The 24,079-nt window shown below is 34.1% G+C and overlaps 1 protein-coding gene across 2 annotated transcripts in view; it reads right to left on the bottom strand.

The window, feature by feature from the left end:
* LOC129227290 (venom protease-like) overlaps positions 1 to 17,869 on the bottom strand; it is a 27,836-nt gene extending 9,967 nt beyond the window's left edge. The window contains exons 1-7 of one of the 2 annotated variants that reach the window (XM_054861826.1): positions 17,637 to 17,867; positions 15,184 to 15,450; positions 14,653 to 14,750; positions 13,583 to 13,692; positions 8,298 to 8,542; positions 6,906 to 7,081; positions 2,879 to 3,543 (exon numbers count right to left, since the gene is read on the bottom strand). In XM_054861826.1, the coding sequence (XP_054717801.1) occupies positions 3,373 to 3,543; positions 6,906 to 7,081; positions 8,298 to 8,542; positions 13,583 to 13,692; positions 14,653 to 14,750; positions 15,184 to 15,450; positions 17,637 to 17,700 (1,131 nt within the window). In that variant the 5' untranslated portion in view covers positions 17,701 to 17,867 and the 3' untranslated portion in view covers positions 2,879 to 3,372. Of the gene's footprint in view, positions 1 to 2,878; positions 3,544 to 6,905; positions 7,082 to 8,297; positions 8,543 to 13,582; positions 13,693 to 14,652; positions 14,751 to 15,183; positions 15,451 to 17,636 lie in introns of those variants that run through there. The other variant, XM_054861827.1, reaches the window with a different exon arrangement.
* Positions 17,870 to 24,079: the final 6,210 nt, after the last annotated feature.

Here is a 24,079-nt window from a genome sequence, read left to right as displayed (position 1 = left end):
AGAGCAAAAAATCACTTTTTTGTTAACATACTCTAATTTCAAGAAACTTGTTATCAGCATATAATATTTAGGTTAACTTTTTATCTTTTGAATGCCTAGCCAAACTTTTTGGTAAGCAATTTAAAATTTCTTTCTTTTTTTCAACCATAAAATAGGTCCATCATTAAGGTGACACTTTCATGTCCTTCCTTTACCAAAATACTATATCTGAGTTAGTTTACCAAGAATATTATTGACTATACGAATTGGGTGTAGAAACTAAGGTTTTTTATGCAAAGCAGAATTATGTCCCTTGTCAAAGAGGCATAGTTTTAATTTTAATCTGTATTTAATTTATATGGTTTTTAATGGTAACTGAAGGACAAAAAATACGGTAACGGAAGGACATTTAACTATAAGCTGGTGCAGGGTAAAATTTTTAGAATGCTAGTATAAAACAAACTATTTTTAAACACTTATATAAAGTAATATGTGTACAAAATTTATGTGTGCTTTTATGTAAAAAATAATATTTTAGTTCATTTTTTAAAAAAATGTTTCGTGATTTTATTTTTTTCTCTTGTATGTGATGAAAATCATGAAAACTACACTTAAATTTCTTAAGCATGTGAAAAATCATTTTGGTATGACATGTTTGTGATATGACAAGCAAATTCAAGCGATACATTTGCTTAAAATCTTGAAATTTACATTTGAGCAGTACAATATTGAAACTGCTTTCAGATTTGTTGCCACCAAGTCAAGGGAAATGGTTGTGGAGAGCGTTGCTTTAACCGTTTAAACGTACTGCGAGGAGATCAGCAAAATCAAATATCAACTTTTAAAAATATGGAGTAGTATTCATTCTCATCCTGACACACAAAATATGCACTATTTGAACCCTGTAACAAGTTGTTTATATTAAATATAGTAGGTACTTCAACTAATCGAAGGAGATTTCATTTAAAAGTCAACAGACTGAAGACAGTTATAAAGAATATCATAAAAATATGCCAAGGGAATTCATTAACGTTTGGACAAGTTTTGTTAGTTGAAAGAAAGAGAAAGAAATTAACAAAGAGCAATGTTGGTCAAATATTTCATATAGATGATGAAGGAATAGAAATAGCTTGTTCAAAAATGCATAATAATGTGGGAATGATCTTTGCGTTTCCTGAGAAAGAAGATAATGGATTCGGATAAAATTGTTGAATATTTAAAGAATTCAAAATTGTAACAGATGACTCAGGCATTAGGTATCATTGTTTCAGCCTGCTGTATTAGATGAATAAATGCTTGGAAGTTGAAATTTGTCAAGTTTAATTATTTGGATTTTCTTGTCCTTCCGTTACTGTCCTTCTGTTATCCTTAACAAATACATAATTTATATGCTTGAAATAATTATTTTTTGAAACTAGAGGTGAAATTGTAATGATTGAACACATCCGTACATGCTCTAATTTTTATAGAATTTTTCCTTTTATAGTTTAGCTTCACTTTTGGGGAGAACATGATAGCGTGAAAATCATGTCCCAAAAATGCCATTCCGTTACCATTTTTTGAATTTGATTGAAAAAAAAAGTTATCTTGGCTTTGGCTTTTTTAGGAACTTACCATTATGTGTATAAAAGTCTATGCATCAGTTTTTGAAAAAAATATATTTTGATATGCTCACAGACAGAAAAGCATCGATTTTTTTTTTGTAAAAACTGTTCTATTACCGCTGGAATTCACCTATGTGAAAATAAAACCCTGAGTTTTCGTTACAAGTGCGAACTGATACTTTAATTATTTAGCAAATTTACTGGAGTGATTGTTTATATCTATCACTTATACTACGATAAATTTTATTATGTTAATATGGTTTTGAATATTTAAAATTTAAGTCAACTAAGTAAATTACAGTCATAATGTTTTCATTGTGTTTATATTGTTATAGGAATAATTGATCAATTGGATCATGTGTATCCCTGAAACGAAGGTATCAAGTATCCTTAATATGAGATTTTTACAAACATAGTTGCTCTATCATCAACAATCAGTGGCTGTTTATAAAAGATAGTCTCAATTGTTTAAAACTGTCAATATATTTTAAAATTACACTTCACTAAATTTTAAGTTGTATATATAACAGACAGTGTTCACTTCAGAATGCTTTCCTTAGAAAAAAGTTTCCATTGACACATTCAGACGATCATTTCTTGAGCTAAAACAAAATGGATGAAAAAGTTTTAAGTGTTGTCAGTTTTTGTGTACAAGTATAACTATAATATTCTTGCCAGGTTTCAAAACTCTACTTTGTTATTTTGGTACATTTTTGGCTGCGTGATTATGTATTCCCAGGGATCAAGTATTCCTAGTCTCCCCTACCCTCTTCAAAAAATGTTCAATAATAAAATATCTCTCTGAATACATTTCATTTAGAAAATACCATTTTATCACAAAATATATTTAAAGTAATGACCACAGAAAATTTTAATCATTTCCTCTTTTCACTCGTCGTTTTACACAGAAAGATGATCAGCACAATTCAACTCCTGGTTGTGTTTTCTGCCGAATCCAGTCCAGGTAACTGAATATTCGAGTATTTCCTACTGGTAATTTACGCCTACGTCCAAATTCAAAGGATAGAATACCCTCAGCGATTTAACGGTTTTCCTTTTGGCTCATTAGTGAGCGCCAGAATCACTCTATATTAAAAAAAATCCGTACTAAAGAATTGTAGGAACCAAATTAAGTAGCAATATACAATTATTACCCTGTATAAATCAAACTTCCTAACACACCGAATCCCTTATTATAAGGTTTGCTTATTATCCATCAAATATAAATATCAACCATAAAAAAACTCTGGGAATGCATTTGATTTACAAAATACCACTTTATTGCAAAATATTCTTAAAATGACGACAAGTAAATAATTTTTATTATTTCCTCTTTTCACTCTTCATTTTTACTTTGAAAGATGATCAGTATAGTTCAACTCCTGGTTGCGTTTTTTGTCGAATACAGTTCAGGTAACTGGAGATTTGAGTATATGGTACGGGGAATTCACGCCTGTGTCCAATTTTAAAGGATAGAATACTTTCGGCAATTCAACGTTTTTCCTTTTGGCACATAAGTGGGCTGCCAGAATCGCCCAATTAAAATAAAAATCTAGATAGAGGACTTGTAGCAACCGAATTAAACAGTAACAAGTCAAACTTCCTGACACATTAAATCTCTGATTGCATGGTTTACTTATTATCCGTGAAGTATAAATATCAGTCATTAAAAAACTGAATGCATTTCATTTAAAGAAATCACTTTATTGCAAAATATTCTTAAATTAAAGATCGTAGAAAATTTTAATAATGTCCTCTTTTCGCTCGTCGTTTTTACACTGAAGGATGATCAGTGCAGCTCAACTCCTGGTTGCGTTTTCTGTCGAATCCAGTCCAGGTAATTGGATATTAGAGTATATCCTTTTGGGTATTTTTGAATGCGATCAAATCCAAAGGATAGAACTCCCTCAGCGATCCAACGGTTTGCATTTTGGCGCATAAGTGGGCTGCCAGAGTCACCCTATCAAAAAAAAAAAAAAAACCAGATTAAGAACCTGTGGTGACCGATTTATTCAGTACTGAGTCAAAATTTCTGACACCATGAATCATACAAATACAAATACAAAAGTGACAACCAGCAACAGACTCTGGGATCAGCTGGACTGGTCCTAGCCAATTTACAATCCCCCGTGAAGATCAATGGCCCTCTTAAAACTATCTACTCCCTTGCTCATTACCACCTTTTCCGGTGAGCTGTTCCAAGGTTCCACTACCATGCTATAATAATAATTTTTCTTAATATCCATGCTAGCCTGAGAATTAAATAGCTTAAAACAATGACCCCTTGTCCTGTTTTCAGTGCTAAACTTCAGCCCCGTAACATCTTTCATTTTAATAAATTTAAACAACTGAATCATGTCCCCTCTGTCTCTTCTTTGCTCAGGACTGTACATTTTTAGCCTTCTAAGCCTGGAATCATAGTCTAAATGAGAGAGTCCATTTATTAGCCTTGTAGCCCGCCTTTGAACCCTTTCCAATACATTAATATCTTTCTTAAGACAAGGAGACCAAAACTGAACAGCATACTCCAAATGAGGTCTTACCAAACTTCTATATAAGGGCAGAAGAACTTCTTTAGATTTGTTTGAAATAGATCTATTGATAAACCCAAGCATCTTATTGGCTTTGTTACTAGTTATGCTGCACTGTTGGCTGAACTTTAAATCCTGACTTATAAAGACGCCCAGATCAGTAACTTTTTCTACCTGACTATTGACTGAACCTTGCAAATAATAACTTGTACACTTATTTCCATGCCCTAAATGTAGTACTTGACATTTCCCAACATTAACAGCCATACAATTATCAGCCCACTCCGTAATATAATCTAGATCCTCTTGCAGCTGATTTGCTTGTTCTTCATTTTCTACACTCCCCATAACTTTGACATCATCAGCAAAACAATTCATGTTCCCAGAAATATTTTTATAAATATCGTTCATAAAAACAATGAACAAAACAGGCCCTAATACTGATCCTTGAGGAACCCCGCTTAAAACCTCACTCCAATTAGAATAACTTCCCCTTACAACTACCCTTTGTTTCCTTCCGGTGAGCCAGTTTTTTACTCAAATGAAAGTTTTTCCTCCTATTCCTATATCAGCTAATTTGCTAAGTAGAGCAGCATGCGGTAACTTATCGAAAACTTTTTGAAAATCAATGTAAACAACATCTACAGGCTTCTTATTGTCCAAAGCCATGGTAACTTTGTCATAGAAATGTAATAAATTAGTTACACAAGATTTACCTTTCCTGAAATCGTACTGAAAACTAGTCAATAGATTATTAGTCTCTAAAAAAATTTACTATCTTAATTTTTATAAATGTTTCAAAAATTTTGCAAACCACCGAAGTTAGACTTACAGGTCTATAATTTCCCGCTCTCCCTTTAGACCCGTTCTTGAAGAGCGGTGTAATGTTAGCCAGCTTCCAGTCCTCTGGTACTGTCCCCAAGTTATAAGACGCATTGAAAATATTTACAATTACATCTGCTAATTCCTCTGCAAATTCAACTAAAATTTTTGGATAAATATTATCTGGTCCCGGAGCCTTAGTCTCTTTAATTTTTTCAAATGAAGTAAAACGTCATCCCTAGAAAATACAAAGTCCTCAAGCTGTACTATAGCTTGTGTCTTGTTGATGTCAACTGTTGCGATGCAGTTATCGTTAAAAACACTCGAAAAAAAGTTATTAAGAACATTAGCAATATCACAAATCTAAATTCCGTGCTCATCAACCAGTGTCCCAATATGACTATTTCGAACTTTTCCCGAATTAGCGTATGCAAAAAACCTCTTAAGATTCCTGTTAATTATCTGTCAGTCTTTGCTCCAACTCTCTTTTCTGAATCCGTACCAAATACTTAAATTTACGCCTTGCCTTACAATATTGGAACCAATCTGCATTGTGACCAGTTTCTTTAAACCTACGAAAAGCGGCTTGCTTGTAATTTAGAACGCCTTTAGTTTCCCTGGAGAACCACATCGACCAAATTTTAGTGTTGACACCCTTTCTCCTAAAGGGAACATGATCCCCAACCGTTTTCGCCAGATTTTATTTAAACTCTGCCCATTGAAGATTCACATCGCTATTGTTCAATCCGAAAGAAAAAACTGCTTTCAAACTCTGCCTAATGCCACAAAATCAGTAAATTGATTATCTGGTTCGCTTATTACACGTGAAATTATAAAAACAACGCAATTATATGGGTTTTTTTTTTATACTTTCCGTTATTAAAAAACTTTCGTTGCCATTAATCGTTTACGTATTTCCGTGGATTGCAAATATCATTTCTGTGAAAGATAAATTGATAAAGTGGAGCACACACACACACACACACACACACACACACACACACACACACACATATATATATATATATATATATATATATATATATATATATATATATATATATATATATATATATATATATATATATATATATATATATATATATATATATATATATATATATATATATATATATATATATATATATATATATATATATATATATATATATATATATATATATATATATATAAGCGAGCCTTCCGAAACATCCTAGAAAAAATCCAGACTAAGGATTATTAATGACGATTATGCAGTATTTTTTTTTTTTTTTTTTGAGAGAGAGAGAAAATTGTTGAGCAATCATGATTGCTTATTGTTCTCATTTGACCGTTTTTGGTGTCCGTGCCTTTTTCAGCTTGGACCAGGTGGCCTATGCAGTAGCACCGCCCACCGGCCTCTGCAGGCGCGGCTCCGAGCACTGCCTCCTGGAATCCGTTTCTCCTGGTCGGTGCCTCCATGTCCTACACACACGCACGCTCATATACACACACGTCACACGTTCATACACAAGCCTTTACACACATACACACACTCCTACGTGCATACACACATGCCTAGGTGCGTACACACAATTTTACTCACACACACAAGCCTACACATTCACGTACGCGCCTACACACACACACACACAACTATACATACGTAACCGACCAGGAGGAGGGGCAGGCTTGGGGGGACAGGAGTTCTTTCTAGAAACAATAGCCCCCAATGAGCAGGGTCCTGTCTCAACTCATGATAACGAAAAACAAAATTTGAATTTAAAAATTCCAAATTCAAGTTAATTTTAAATTTTTTTTTTTTTTTTTTTTTTTTTTTTTTTTTTTTAATAACGTCGTATGCCACGGAAACTTTTAAAACTTCACCAACCTTTCTCGAACTTCACAAACGCTCTCCGAATTTCAAAAGCGAGGTTTTTTTTTTTTTTTTAATGAATTAGGTTTATTGAAATCGTGAAAGAACACTTACGTGGCAGGTGCTGCCTACTTCATCCGAATATGCAGCACATCGAATCTCACCTGTTACACCTTTAGGAAGATACGCCGGAAATCCATTCAACCCTCTGGAAATTACCTCGTTGCAAACATCATTGGGAACGATTGGTATGTAGTTAAGATGTAGCAGTACGGGACTCATAATGCCTCCTGGAAAATGTGCACAACGAGGAATGATTTTCGAAAAGAAAATAAATAAATAAAAATAATTTGAATTTTGACATCTTGAATTCAAATTATGTATTTCACAATCACGAATTGCGATAGGATCCTACTCGTTGGGTTTCCTGATTCTACTAAAGCCCTAGATCGTAGCTTAAACAGCGACACGTCCGCCATCTTGGGGCTAACTGATGTTTTTTTTTTAATTTTAATTATTTATTTATTTATTTTATTTTTTTAGCCTACTTTTACAGTCAAAGTCAGGAAAAGAAGAAAAAAAGGAATGAAAGAAGGCTTAATGTATCTTAAAAATATCGCAAAAAACAAAAAAAAAAAAATTCAAAAATCAATAAAATAAATAAATATTGAAAAATTAAAAACTGTAAAGTAGGGTATAGAGATAGGGAAGAAGTGTGAGTCGGTCTGTTTGTCTGACAGCCCCCCCCTCCCCCAAATCCCTAATAACTTTTGAGTGAGTAGTCCGATTCGAACCAACTTTTTTTTTGTTCGAAATATCTCGGTGAGGACATATTTCACTTTTTGATTTGAACATTTTTTTGTTCCATTTTGAAAAGTTCAAAAAAACTTCAACATTTGCAACTACGGGGAATTTCAAGACAATTATAAATCCCAAACTTAGAGGCAAAGAACTAAATGAAGAACATGTATAAAAAATATCTTTTTGATTTGAACAAATTTCCTTTCAATTTTGAACATTTCAAATCCCTTAACATAAGCGCCTACGGTGAACAATATAAGAAGCAAAACACGCTACTTCACCATAGTAGACATTGAAGTTGCATCGTTTAGTGCCAAGATGGCGGACGTGCAGCTACCATTGGCAGAGATAAAATGGAAGGAGTGAAGACTATTATTCATGAAACCGAGAGCCCAAGTCATGTGATAGATTTGAAGGCAAAGCATTGGAAGACATCCGGTTTCTTTCGCTTGTTTTACGCTGAACGTCCCAACCATTCGTCCTTATTGAATCACGTGACTTGGAGTCTTTGGGACAGCTTTTGCTAAGCCAATGATTGGACTTGCTCTCTCCATTTTGATTCCTGCTGTAAGCATCACTCCCTACCAGATATAGGAGGTGCTCTAAGGCCGCTACTTGTTCTACGATTCAGGGTTTTAGTTCCTAAATTGCGAAAAACATAATGTATTTCAAGACGTCCAAATTCAAAGGAATGAAAAGCTTCACCTGGTACCGTAGCACCCCATGAAGCCGATGTAAAAGTAGTGTCTTCCAAATTCCCTGCAGCCTCGGTCGGCAAGCATATTGGACTGAATCCTGGGAAATCCACATCTCTGTCGAGTGTCAGGACTGCAATGTCGTCATACATGACTCCAGGTTTGTACCCTTCGTGAAGGGTTATGTCAGTAATCTTGAATTTCTTTCCTGCGGCGTAGTAGATGTCGCCAATGCGAATGGAATATAAATCCGGTCTGTAGGGTGAAAAAAAAGGTGGGGGGGGGGAGGTATTAGTGCTGCGAACATTCGACTTTAGGTTATACATTATTTCATTTATAAATGAAATCATAATCCTCATATAAATAGTAGTCATTGATCGAGTAACCCGCGAGTTTCAACAATGAAACTCGCGCCACGGCATGATAGTTTGATAATATGTTTTGATAATGTTCAACATGCAGGGAAAGGATTTATTGTGACAAGGCTGAACTCGATCCGGCAACTTAACTGTTTTACTGGTAAGACAGCCATTTTAGGGGAATAAAAAATCAAAAAAGTGGTTAAAAATCAACGCTATCCACTGCAGTTCTGCGTTAATCCACTGGAGTTAAAATTTCAAATATCAAAATATCACCAAAGAGGGAATTGATTCGTTCCAATGTAGAAGAGTAGAAGCAATTTTCACCCGTCATACCTTGATGGGCGACTTTCTAGTTTCTCTTTATTTCTTCATTCGTAAACATTATTAGCTTTAAGAGTTATTTCAAACACAAATATATGCAAAAATGATTCCGTTTGATGCGGTTGCACTCATTGACGCAAGTGAAGTTGTTGGGGTAGAATCTGCAATGAAAACTACAATTTTCACTGCATTTTTGTGCTAATAAAATAATCATCATGCCAATACTTCTAGCGATTATCCGTTATGTCAGTTAGTGGATGCATATTTCCATACTTACTTTTACATTTAAAAACATTGTAAACTACTTTTACGCCATTTAAATCATCCTATAAAATTTTTTTTTGTCAAAGAACTACTGTTCACCACTACTTTTCAACCACCCAAAGAATTACTCTTCTACAAAATGTAATTTAGACATTTTGTAACTTAACTTTTGTGATTTTATGGAGTTCTAAGAAAAGGAAATCTGCTTTATAATTTTTCCTGCGATAGTTGCACTAGGTATACACTTAAATGAGCCAGTATCCACACATTACAAAGAGGTAATTTAGTACCCTATAATAAAGATGCATCTACTAATGCTATCTTTTATACAAGGGTTTAATCAAATGTTTTTAGAGCACGACATAAAAGGGGTTAATGGGGCTACAATAGGATTGTTGTTCTATATATATAGTATGCATCTACTAGTGTATAGCACACATTTACTAAAGTATAGCTTGTGGGATAGCATGTATCCCATCAAGGGTTTTAGAGTACGGCATATAAGGGTTGATGAGGATACAATGGAATTATATTCTATAGGCAGCATATGTCCACTGATGTATAGCATGTGGGATAGCATGTATCCCATCAAGTGCTTTTAGAGTACGGCATAAAAGAGGTTGATGATGTTACAAAAGGATTTTATCCTATATACAGCATGTATCCACTGGCGTATAGCATGTTGGATAGCACGTATCCCATCAACCGTTTTTAGAGCACGGCATACACGAGGTTAATGAGCCTGCAATAAGATTTAACACGGTATACAAGGAGTAGGTGAGGTTAAAATAGGATTTTGACCTATATATTGCAAGTATCCGCTAGTGGGCATCTGGTAATTAGGGTTTATAATCAAGTGTTTCTTCTCGAGCATGGCAAATCCGCATTACCAGATATAATGTTCAACGAGCTCGAATAATTAATAAATTGTACTATGATTCGTGCAAAAGCAAGATAAATTATTTGCTTTGCCTGACATGTGTGGAATAAACATCTTGATATTTTAGTAGACACATTTCAGATCTTTGGAATTACTCTGTGCTCTAGTAATGTAGAATAGGGCAAAAGTATTGAGCGCATTTCATGTTTCAAAAAAAACGAGCTGATGTGTGCATCACATGACTTCCTTTCACTCCAATTTAATGTCATTTTTTCATCACTGGTAACTTTAATGTGATTCAGTAGTTTACTTTCTAAATATCACCAACAGTGGCCAAATTAAAACCAGATTAAAAAAAAAAATTGAAAAAAAAAAAAAAATGCCAAATTTGTCGCCAAGTTGGCAAAAAAATTTGGCGACCAAAAGACTGGTGATATATCGTCAAGTGTCCGCTAAGTTATAACACCACTTCAAAATACCCCTTTAGAAACACCCGAATGCAACCAAAAGGGGAGGTGCACAACTAGACCCCAGTAGGAGTCTGCGTACTAAATTTCAATTTTCTATGACATACCGCTCTTGCGTTATGTGACATACATACGACATCCGCACACCGCACATACGTACATACAGACGTCTCGAGAAAACTCGTTGTAATTAACTCGGGGATCGTCAAAATGGATATTTCGGGTGTCTGTACGTTCCTAGGCATGTATCCACGTGTGGTCGGGTTGAAAAATAAACTCAACATTCATTCGGGGGTGAGCAAAATGGAAATTAAGGCCAATTTTTGAGTAAAATTTTTTTCGCGAATACAATACTTCCTTTTTTATAAAAGGAAGTAAAAAGGACGACAACTTGGAATACCCGTACATGTTATCTTTTTTTTTTTTTTTTGTAGAGACAACATAAAACACATTCACACAACACAATTCTAAGCATTATCAAGTTCCACATTATCTCCGTTGCTGTACGCAAAATATGAAGTCAAAATTCAGTTTTACGCTAAGTTGTTCTGCTGTATTTCAGTAGGTAGTCCTTCAATAACTTGAATGATTCGTCGTTTTAGCTCATTGATATCCAGAACGGCAGTTACACACTTGTTTACAACAGATTGCTTTCGTGGAACCTTAACGTTTTCCTTAATCGTAGCCATTAGCATATTGACGCAATTTTAGTACATTTTACCAAGAAATTCTGTCACGCCATGCATCGACTTTGTGAAAGCTATTTTATGTTTAACATTCTGTTGCAAGAAATTCTTTTATGTTGTAAATCGAATTAAAAATAAATAAATAAAAACGATGTATGTATCCTTATTTGTTCTATTTTTTGTTTCAAGCAAGAAATGCCTTCAATACTTTTTGCCCACACTGTATGGCTCTAATACCAAGACTGTAACTCGTTTATAACGAACGCGAAAGGACCACGATATTTGCTCGTTTTAAATGAGTGCTCGTAAAAAACTAGTTTGGAAAAATCATGAAAGTTGGTACTTGATTATTATTACTATTATTAATATTATTAAAGGAATTAATCACTAATTTGTTTTGTATTGCCTTATGATTTCTTACGCTATTTTGTTCTAGGATTTTTCTCTCTCTTTTTTTCATCTGCAATAACTTGAATTTGAGCTACAATATTCTCGGAAGTATAGGGTAAAGGCACCAGTAACAGGCAAGGGCCCAGTAACAGAGAGTCATAAATTTGGATTTAAATAATAGGAATTTTAGGCGGGTAAAACTGGTGTTGCTGTGGCCCATGAATGCGGTGCCACCATCTACTGTTATCAGAGTGAATTTTATGAGCCAGTTGGTATTTACAAGATAGTGGTGGAAGGTTATGAACAGAAATCACGAGGTTAGCTGGTGTTTCATGTTCATTTGAATTTAATTGGGATTTATTTCTAAAAATAAAGAATTTCTGCAGATTTTGAAGAGAAAAAGGGCATTTTTTTCCATTACTCATCCTTTCCTCATCCTGTCTGTTGCTAGGAATCATAAGATTTTTCGGTGTCTGTTACTGAGGATCGGATTCTTTTTTCGAAATTGAGCAAATAAAAATAGAATTAACTGATTCCGAGGATCCAAAAGCAGCCAAACGTTAAACGAGATTTAGTTGAAAGAGAGAAAAATAGTTTTAAAAATATTAATACATTAAAAAGCTTAGAAAATTGAGTTAACGTGAGAGCAATGGGTTAAGCATGTCTGTTACTGGTGCCGTTATACTACTTCGAAAGTGATAATATTGGCATCAACAAATGTAGAATTCTCTAATGCTTATCTGCTCCACAAATTAAAAAAAATCTCTGGCTTTCGTTTGTCTTCGGAGCATTGATGGAATTTTTCCGTGAATGATTAGCTGAACAGAAAGTCAATAGGAATGTGATGAAACACAAAACTATTATTCGCTTTAAGCGGGTTTGCTCGTTAAAAGCGAGTTATGCTCTCATAGACTTAACATTGTACCAACCAAATCTTTCTAATTTGCTCGCTAAACACGAGTTCTGGTTAAATCAGGGCTCCTTATAAGCAAGTTCGACTATCCGTTATTTGTAGAGCAAAGCAGTGTTTCTAACTCCTATTTGGACAAACGGAATAGTTTAATCCTTCGTCCGTCAGATCACTTCAAATCATAGCCAATATCTTATTCTGTGTGCCTTTTAAAGTACCTTACCACCCTCTTAACTTTGGAGCTGCTGCCGATATATTCAAAACTTGGTATCTTTATGTAAAAGATGTCATTTGCATTTGTTTAAAACTATCTACAGGACCACCTGGTGAAAAACTGTGGAATTAGCCATTGTATCCCGAAAAAAAAAACGATACAGGCGAAGAAGTTATTTACAAAGTTAAAGACCATCACTGGTTGAGTGCCAAAACATACTTTGTGGACTTTTGAACATCTACAGGTATGCAAAGAGCACGCATTTAATTCTTCGTGATTTTCTACACTGTGACATCAAAAAAAAAAAAAAAACGCTGAGAAAGGAAAAAAAAAAACACAACAGGTTATAAGACTGCACCTTTATTTCACTTTGAGGCATAGTGCTTTGTAAGATGGAGAATCTCCCCCCTCCCCCCATTCAAGTTTCGTGACATCGCAGGAACGTAAATGTGGTTTTCGTGACATCACGAAAAAAATGCACGTTTTAACCTTTCTTTTTATTAAAACTTTAGTTGTTCCCAACTTTATACACCACTTTTTTTGTTTATCTTGATCCGTTTCCAAGATAGGAGTTCTAACACCACAGTTTTCCACCAGGTGGCGCCATACGTGATTTTATTCAGTAACGCATGATTACTTTCTTTGCCTAGACATCGCTTTTTTGAATATAGCAACAGCCGTTTGAAATTAAGCCGGTGGAGAGGTACTTTAGAGAACACACCGTATAAACCTCTTCGTAGTTATTCAGATTTTTCGTTTCGCGGTAATATTTTATTAAAAATGTTTATTGACGAATCTTACCTTGTGGGCTGCTCAAAACAGTGTGCTGCAGATAAGGCTTGTCGATGGTTGATCATGAAACCATTACAAAACACAGAGTACACACCGTGACTTTTAAACAACACTGCTACCTGCATTAAGAAAAATGAATTATTTCAGTTTTTTCCCGCAGGTTTGCGAATAATATATGCTTGATTTTCATCATTCAACACATTTAAAATTGAATTTGTTTCAAAACCATCATTTAGCATATAATTTAAATTTTTTCCAGATTAATCATTTCATCCATTTACAAATCTTTTTTTTTTTGCTTTTGATAACATCATTACGATCAATTGCAAACGTTAAAAACATGTTAGATCACAGTACTACTGGGGGCTTCAACCCAGCTGACTTCAGTCGCCAATCCTTGTTTGTCGACTATGGCGACTGACTCGCCAATCTGCTTTCGGCTGTGCACTTTAGCTACCGAATTGGCTGAAAAACAGGACCGAGATAATGTTAATGACATTTTAATTAATATCTCTGCTTATTGACGTTTTTCAAAGATAAAACAATGAGGGAGGCTGAATTCTCGTTGAATTTCAAATTTTGTAGTACCTTGTTCGAGTCTTAACTCCCAGTGGTTTTCGTTTAGATGCTACTTAATCTAAGCAAACGTAGCGTCGTCTCAGAGCAAACAGTCAGATATCTTACCGCTGCTCAAAAGCGACGATATTCAGAGAAATCATTAAAAAAAAGGCATTTGAGCATAAAAGAAGGAACATTAAAATATAAAACTACTTACCTACGTTAGTTTTTAAAAAAAAAAAGAAGTAGAAGAAACATGATTTTTTATCATTTTTTCCACAAAATAAGATTATATTGAGCTGTTACAAATATTACTACGACATCAGTGTCTTACTAGAGATTACAGGACCTATGAATGCTGTTATGCCGAAATGAAACATCAAATTTTTAAAAATGCAAAATATGAAAATATAACCAACAAAAGCAGTACGAAGACAGTTCACGTATTATTACTTTCCATACATGAAAAGCAAAAACCAGAAAAAAAAAGGAAATGGAAGGTAACAAAATGCAAGCAATACCATCCAAGGAAACTGGCCCTGTTTCGTCCCTGTGTCATAGGCGGTCGTCGGGAGTGAATTTTCGGATCCCTGTGGAAGTGGCTGACTCACGCCGCAAACTGCAGGGGAGAAATATGTATACATACCTTATGTAACAACTGTATATAGTCGCCCCAGAGCAATAGTAAGGCATCTTATTCCTGGAATAACAGTAAGATATCCTTCTGCTCCATTGAGGTGCCTCAGAGCAACACTAAGGTATCTAATCCAAGGAATAACAGTAAGATATCCTACTTTTGCTTCGAGGCGACGATATAATATGCTGTAAGTTAAAGTCCCTAACTTATGTTAATGTAAAATGTGTTCTTTGACTTTGAACTTCTGCTCAAATCATGATATAAATACTTTAAAAAATCAAAGTTAAATTTAGAGATGGTTTATGATTAAACAATCATTGGGCAACATCGAGTTTCAACTGAAAAAAAGAAAATTCACCATCAAATGTCCCAAAACATTGATAAAAGCTGTAAACCATTGATAAACGTTACAAACCTGGAAATTCTTTTGGAGAAGGCGAAACTGAGACTGGAGGAAGAGGATCAGGAGTTGGAGATGAAGGAGCTCTCGGGACGTTGGTGTCATTGAATCTCCTTCGCACAGATACGCAACAAACCATTTTTTCTCCTCCTCTGCCACAAAAGACCTCCCTACCGAACTGCCTCAGGACCTCTCGGCATCTTTTAGGTCGAACGCAACTTGCGCCATCATCACACATCATCGAAGATTGAGATGAATCTGCATTGGTCGGGAAATTAATAACTGGAAAAAATGAGGATTTGTCAGGTATGAGTTCTGTACCTCAGAGTCAGAGGAACATTATGATTATTTTACAGTAGAGAGGGAAAACTTTTTTCTGGCGCAGGTACGCCAGGAGGGGGGATATGATGGGACGCGCGCTCTTTTAACCCTGGTAAAAAATTGAAAAGGATTTTTTGTAAAGAATTTCCTTCACATGGCTCGATGCGGAATAGGCTTCCACATTCCACATACAATGCACTAATAAACAGAAAATCGCAATTTTTGGACTTACGTCACTCTGACTTTGAGGTACCGAGTTGTTTAAAGAATCTATTAGGGAAACACATACAAATGCTTTATATCTGAATGTCTGTACTACTAAAGTTTAAAGTTTATCCAAAGACCTACAAGAGAAATCGCCACACTAAAAAAAAAAGAGAGAGAGAGAGAGAAAAAATGAAGCGTTCTGAATCGCAACAAGTTCCATGAATGTCGGTTTTATACTGAGGTGAAAAACATTTTTATATATTAGTCTAAAAGTATATTAGACATTTCTCCTTCAGTCTAGTTGCGGCCTCTACTGACTGACTGAGCCCCATTCAAGAGCGCAATATGCAGTCATTCTATACTGTATTCTTTGAAGGAATTGCAATTCTGCTTTAAGTTCGGTCATATTTTCTTTAAGAGCCTTTGCGGTAAATCAGGAAGGTGCAAAGATATTAATACAGTCGAATCCCGACTTACGCGCGGTGTGCGTTCCAAGACAATTCGCGTAAGTCGAAATTCTGCGTTGTGGAAAAAAGTATGTTTATCTTTTTTTATGAACATACCTAACTACTTTAAACACTTGTTAATACCACCTCAAACTGTTTTAAATCATTCCTTAATAATACATTACCGTTTCTTACATAAAAAACTAAATTTTCATTTGTATTTCTTGAAAGAAAAAAAAATCAAAATAAAATGCTGTTACGATGCACAAAATCAGTGATCAACGGGAGAGAGACATAAAATAAACCAGTACATTACGTATAGTATGGTGTCGTAATAAAATGATAGAATGTAATAATACTGTACAGTAGATCTAGAACAATATTTGTAAATTTAAAAAATTAAGATGTTGATGATTTTTGTTGCGTGATCAAATCGTTATTCTAATATATTTTCAAATACAGTTGCTCCACTAGTTCTTTTATAACGTTTCCATCTATATGACAACACCCTTCCTCCAAGTTTTTTTCATTCTCAATACAATAGCAGCTTCCATTTTCATAATTTTGAAAAGCAATTAACATAAAGAATCTGCTATAAAAATTTCATTTTCTGCCTTTGATTTATGAAGCTTAGGTTTGCTAACTTATTTGCTTGCAGTTCAAGTTTGCGCTTTGCTAAAACATGGTTTAGAGATCAAGAATTCAAAGAAAAGTTCAAAATTCTAGTTGACTTTATACCCAGTACAGTGAAAATGGTGCTGGAAAAGGGGGGGGGGGGGCATACTAAGTGGTGATTTTGATTTTATGATTAAATGCTGTAAGTAAAGGTGATTTTGTAAAATAATTGGCTTGATTTCATTAATTGGCGCAAGGGTGTTCTTAGTGTATGCGGTAGCTAAAAAATATAAATGACACTGACACACGCAATTAAAAAAACAACTAAAAACGTTGCTACATCGCATATACTGGCATTGAATCTAAAAATATATATGTAAAATCTAAAAGCGAACAATAACACATCATAAGTTTAAAAAAAAAAAAAAAAAAAAAAAAAAAAAACAGAAAATTGTGAAAAGGCCCACGGATAATCCGAACCGCGGATGATCTGATAGCCGATAATTGAGAGTTCACTGTATTACGATTTTCTCCAACTCAACTCCAGCACCAACTACCCTTCCTTATTACCGCAAAAAGAGGTAAACATTGTCAAAGTCAAAGCTGAACTAACCTGGTCAATACTATGCTCTTACGTATCATTAAGTGGTCAAAACGGAAACTAGATTTTTTACCTTTAGAAGTTAAAAAGATAAAACTAATAATTAACTAAATAATAATAAAATATTAATTTGGCTATGCAGTAATACAATAAATATTACGTTAAGGTTGTTTTTTTTTCCCAAATTTAACTTTATGTTTTGGTAATTCATCAGAGAAAAAAGCACATAATTTTTTAGTCAGGAATTAAATGCAGAATCATTCGTTACAAAATCTTACCTTGACTTACTGCATCCGTAACCAAAACAAACGCGATAACGTAAATAAACATCAAGCGCAGCATTTTTTCTTTAGTGGTAACCTGAGCTGGGCAGACGCTTTCCTCAGATCACGCGTTTGTCTATTGAGAAAATAATAAATATTTCTTTCCTGAATTAATCAGTTTCTTTCAAGATCTTACAACAGAAAGTGTTCTGATTGGCTTTCGTGATGCGCACTTTTCTGCAAATTAACAAACAATTACAGTCGAGTAGTGACGCTTTCTGCAAAAAAGTTTTTAAAATGCAGACGCCACTGAGTTGATCCAACCAGTTGTGAAGGGTCAAGGATTAGAATTGTGCAGTGCATATTCAAGTTCATTTGTAGAGAGACGAAGCCGTGAATGAGCGATTGAATTCGAAAAGTAGCCGTCATTTTCGACATTTTTGTTTCCAGACGGCTTTGAATCCTGTTTTGCTTCAAGTACGAAAGTGCCGGGCAAGTTAAAATTACTCGGAAATTGCTTTTGAAAATTACAGTGCATCAAAAAAGAACAATGTATTGTACAATAAATTTTGTGTTGAAACATTTTTTTTTAATTTTTGGCAGTAAATTTGTACCTTCGGAAAGAAAAATCCAAAGTTTTTAACTTTTTTTCTTCATGGGGCAAAGGAAAAAAACATTTAAAAAAAATTGAAATACCTTCTATTCGATTATTTAAAGCAGTTTTGACCAAATGAATGACTAAATAAGAGAATGAATGAATGAGTAACAAAACGATAAAATAACAAAGGAATAAATAACTTAGTTAATGTATGACAAAAAATGAATGAGTGATTCAAATGGTAAGGGAAAAAATAACCAAATGAATGAATAAATTAGTGAATTATTAAACAAAGGAATGGTAAATGAATTAATAAATGAAAACATTAGTAATTCAATAAATGATTGAATAAGTAAACGGAATGAACTGGTTCACTTTTTCCTGCCTGGAATCGATTACATGTGTTACTATATAGTTGAAATAACAAAACAGATGGCGCTAAAAACAGAGTAAATATTTCACCATTTTACTTTGCCCTACACTCCCCTACCTACAAAGGAGTTGGTATAGCCGCGAGTCGCTAGTTCCCACATTGTAAAAGTACCTCATGATAATTAGAGTAGAACGCCGCCTTGAGCAAATCTAACTATAGTTGGGGCAAACATAACCTGGTAACGTCGTAATGTTGTGATTAGGATCTGCGTAGCTTTCAAAATGCTGTTAAGTTACGTTTTCCATAACTGTAGGCAGCTGATTTCTTAAACTAAATAGGTAATTGTTTTTGGTGAAATATTTCCTGGTTGGAACCCACTTCAATATTTCGCTTTTTGTAAGTCTGAACGAATGAAATCTCCTCCTTTTACAGACTGAAATAGCAAACATTAGCACTTTTGTAAGTCTGAACGAATGAAATCTCCTCCTTTTACAGACTGAAATAGCAAACATTAGCACTTTTGTAAGTCTGAAAGAATGAAATCTCCTCCTTTTACAGACTGAAATAGCAAACATTAGCACTTTTGTAAGTCTGAACGAATGAAATCTCCTCCTTTTACAGACTGAAATAGCAAACATTAGCACTTTTGTAAGTCTGAACGAATGAAATCTCCTCCTTTTACAGACTGAAATAGCAAACATTAGTACCACAATTTTTTTTTTTAATTTTCTTCAAAGCAGTTTTCGCACACATGTAGTCAATTCCGCTTCGGCGAAATCCATTATAGCGAAAATCCAGTTCTAACAAAGACGTTGGTACAGCCTGCCCGCGAAATGTATGGAATAGGCAATCGACCAAGGACGAATCCATCTGAATGAATCTAGCAGAGGAGAAGGGAAAATTGCGATAGGGTATTGATGCACGCGTTTTGTAATGTCACTAGTGCTAGTGCCCAATTTATTTAATGCATTATCTAAGTTGAAAATGAGGGAAAGAAACAGAGTTTCTATGGAAACAACAAAAAGAAAGTAAAATGTTTTCATGTTGTCAGGAAATGTAAAACAAAAATGGTAAGCTCAAAATCATGTTGTAAAAATCATATCAAATAATTTTTGTAGCGAGGATATTGATCGAATATTGTTTGGACTTTAAAAATGATTGTCGTGAATAAATTGTTATTTGTACAAAACTGAGTCTAAATAATTAAGAGGCAAAAATGCACATCTGTAACGAACAAACTAACACCCCTGTAAACTAATAGATACGTTCATTTCTACCTGTAAACCGGAAGTTTGCCTTTCCATACTATCGGTGGTCAGACTGTAATCCTCAATTCAAATTACATTGAAACAGTGTCAACATTCGTAATCCCGGAGAGACGAATTTTCGTAACAGCGAAACAATTTCACTAATCTCTTGGACACCGTTAGTACGGGATTTTATTGCGTTATTATTACCATGAGTACCCTTTTGGAACCAAAATGTCCGATGAGCTGACTCCCCTAATATAGTGACCTTTGATTGCTCAAGTTTTTCCTCCTTGATATGTGAGGGGGGGGGGGGAATAAAGACTTGCTCTCCCGAAGGCATTTCGGAATCTTTGAGTCGGGTGGACGGTTATTAGTGAGGGTCCCGAAAAATTTGAATCGATCATGAGTGCGTGACATGCGCAGATAGTCACATATTCATGCCGCTTACAAAGCCCATCTCTTCAGAACAACCAAGTGAAGATTTCAAGCTAAGAAAGAGCTACGAAATAGACTCCCCGCCTCTTTGAACGGGATTTGTTTTACTTTCAAAAAGGGTCATTTCCAGCAAGACTGTGGAATCGGTGGGAAAATGGCCAACTCCGATTCCGAAAATTAAAACTCCCGACTCCGACCCTATCCTTTCTTTTCTATTTTTCCCTAAGTCATGGGAAGGGGGGAAAAAACCCAGATCGGGTTTTTTTCTTCTTTTTATGAAATTTTCGCGTCGTATTTTATTACAAATTTGAGATGCATACAACCTTAGAAATTAAATCTTAAAATCAATTTTACAATACTTGCTATTTTTAAAGTGAATTTTGTTCAAAAATCACTTCTTTTTTTAAAAAGTTGCAATAGGATTAAGTTGAGCCTATTTTGATGTTCAAGAAGTAGATGTCCATCAAATTTTGTGCTCTCAATTTTTGAAAGCTGTAACTTTAAAGAAAAAATGCATTCTTTCGAGGGAGCGGTCGGCCGCGGGTGACATGCATTTTGGGAGAGGGGTGACACCCCAAGTTAATTTAAGAGCTTTAAAACTTATTAAATACTTTAATTTTGAAGGTGTTAACCAATAAATCTTGCATTATATTTCGGCTGTATAATTTCAGCGAAAATAGGCCGAATACATAAATGCGCCTGAGGCAAATTTTGCACAAAATGAGGCTTTGTGTACAGCTTTATACGAATAGTTTTTATTTTACTGCGTATATTTCTTCTCTTAAATTTTAATTTGTTGCACGGGCTACCTCAAAAATGAGTTTTTGTAGTACTCTCTCAAGTTAGAGTTTCCAGTTGATTTAAGTGTTTCAAAATTGCTTGAAATGTATTATCAGTTGAAAAACCAGCTCGGGCATTCAACGTGCTGTTACCCAACTAAGAAAATCTTATGTCTATGCATGTTGCACAGTAGCTCTATAAATAATTTATTTTGGTAGCCTTCTCAATTTGCCCTTATAATGCTATTCAATAAAATCACAATAAAGCAAAACACCATAAGCATTTCAAACTATTTTATTGCTGCCATACAGTATCACCATACTCAAGCTAAAGCTTCCAGCTGAATTTAGTGATACAACATTCCTTGAAATGCATCATCAGTTGAACAAACAGCTCTGCCATTCATTGTGACATTATTCAACTAAGAAAAACTTTTGTCTGCATGTTGCACAGTAGCTAGGGTAGACCGACCAGTGAATGAACAGTTAAGCACAATAAAGTAAGACAAAACAACGTTAGAAGAAGCACAAATTTGTAAATTACAGCAGACACGTGTTTCGGCGTTACAGGAAACGCCTTTTTCAATGCAAAAAAGCTTATGGATGAAAAGACACCCGACAAAAAGCACAATTTCATTTTTTAAAAATCATAGTAATTTCAAATTCTATACCATACAGATCGTGATAGTTAAAACATTTTAATTGATCTATGTAAATATCTCTAAAAAATCGCGGGAACTTAAATGGTACCGCTTCCGACTTTTTTAGGTGTTTAAAGACAAAATGGCACAACGACCCAGTGAATGAACACCTCGAACCAGTAAATGAACACAAATTGGTCCAGTGAATGAACATGATAAATTTTGATTCAAAAAGAAACTAAGTTTCTTTGAGATCTATCTATCTATCTATATAACTATCTATATCTATTAATCTATCTATTTATATAACTATCTATATCTATCTATCTATCTATATCTATCTTTTTATACCTCTATCCATCTATCAATATACCTTTCTATCTATTCTTCTATCTACACATCTATTGGTCTATCTCTATGTCTATTTACCTATTTATCAATGTACTTATCTATTTTTCTATCTATCTATCTACTTATTTATTTATCTAGCTACATATCTATCTATGTATCTATCTATGTATCTATCTACTTATCTATCTATCCACTTATCTATCTATCTACTTATCTATATATCTACTTATCTATCCATCTATATATTTATCTATCTATCTATCTAGCTATCTACCTATTTATCTGTTTATACATCTAAATGTCTACCAATCTATTATACTAATCAATTATATTATCTACCTACCTGCTTTTTTACCTGTCTATCTACCTATCTATCTAACTATCTCCTTATCAATATATCTACCTATCTATAACTATCCACCTATCTATATCTATCTGTCTATCTACCTGTCTATATATCTACTATCTCTATATCAGTCTCTCTACCTAGCTATCTATCTCTATATTAGTCTCTCTATCTACCTATCTATCTATTAACCACTACCTATCTATTTATCTATCAATAAATCTATCGATCTATCTATCTACCTACCTATTCTATCTCTATATTTATCTACCTATATATCTATTTACCTCTTATTTTTTAAATATCTATCTCTATATGTTCCTCTATCTATTTATCTATCTATCTATCTATATACAAACATACACACATATCTACCTATCTATTCTCTCTCTTTGTATATATATTTATATTTCTCTCTCTCTATCTACCTGTATATCTATCAAGAGAGATAAAGATATAGAAAGACAGATGTAGGTAGGTAGGTTAATATACAAGTAGAGATATAGATAGATAAAAGGCAAAACGCAGTAAAAAGTGCATTGTTTGCAAAAACAAAAATAAAGAAATTATAAAATATATATTGAAATACATAAATAAATAAGCATATAAAACTATCTGCATTACAAAAAAGTACGAAAATGAAAATATCTCAAAGAAACTTGAAATTTCTTTTTAAATCAAAAGAAATTTTGCCATTGTTCATTCACTGGGTTTTCGCAATTTTTCGTACCCAGTGACTGAACACCCCTCTACCTGAAAATCTACACATTCTGCATTGACTGAAACAATTTAAATCCATAGCCTAAGTATGTGTACTTAATTTTTCTTTCGTAGAGTTAAAAATAAAATTTATCGATAAAAATAATATGTAAATAATTGCTAGCACGAAACCAGCTTTATTATTTTGAAAGAGAGAAAGAACGATTCACGGCAGTAAAAATTCAATTTTTTTCCAGGAAAAAAATACGTATCCAAAGTAGCCAATCAGGTGTCATATAGCTTAGAATATCAATAAAGAATGCTTTGATAGTGAATTTATTCAAAAAAAAATTTTTTTGGAAGCTTTAAAATAAAAAAAATGACGCGCTGTTCATTCACTGGGTGGTGTTCACTCACTGGTCGGTCTACCCTATATCAAGAATTTAATTTTGGAGTATTCTGGATACGCCATTGTAATCTTATTCAATAAACTCAGAATAAAACAGAACACTTTAAGAATTTAAAACCATTTTATTGTTATCACCGTATTCAAGTTAGAGCTCCTAGCTGAATTTAGCGATACAACATTCCTTGAAATAAAATAAAGAGTTGAACAACGAGCGCGGGCATTCGATGTGCATTTATCCAAGTAAGAAAAACTTATGTCTGCATTTTGCACAACAGCTATATCAAGAATAATTTTGGAGCATTCTCAATTTGCGAATATATTGCTATTGAATACATTCACAATAAAACAAAACACCATAATCATTTCATACCATTTCATTGTTATCACCATACTCAAGTTAGAGCTTCCAGTTAAACTTAGCGATGCAACATTCCTTGAAATGTATTATCAGTTAAACAACAAGCTCGGCATTCTTCAAGCTTTTATCCAACTAAGAAAAACTTATGTCCGCATGTTGCTCGAATCCAGTCTAAATAGAAAGAAATTCTGGTGTATCCTGCTGGATACCCAGGTCTAG

The sequence above is a fragment of the Uloborus diversus genome, chromosome 8 (assembly GCF_026930045.1).
Source record: "Uloborus diversus isolate 005 chromosome 8, Udiv.v.3.1, whole genome shotgun sequence".
In the NCBI taxonomy this organism is placed as follows: Eukaryota; Metazoa; Arthropoda; class Arachnida; order Araneae; family Uloboridae; genus Uloborus; species Uloborus diversus.
Note: the sequence above shows the minus strand (reverse complement) of the source record. Positions and strands in the feature narration are given on the sequence as shown.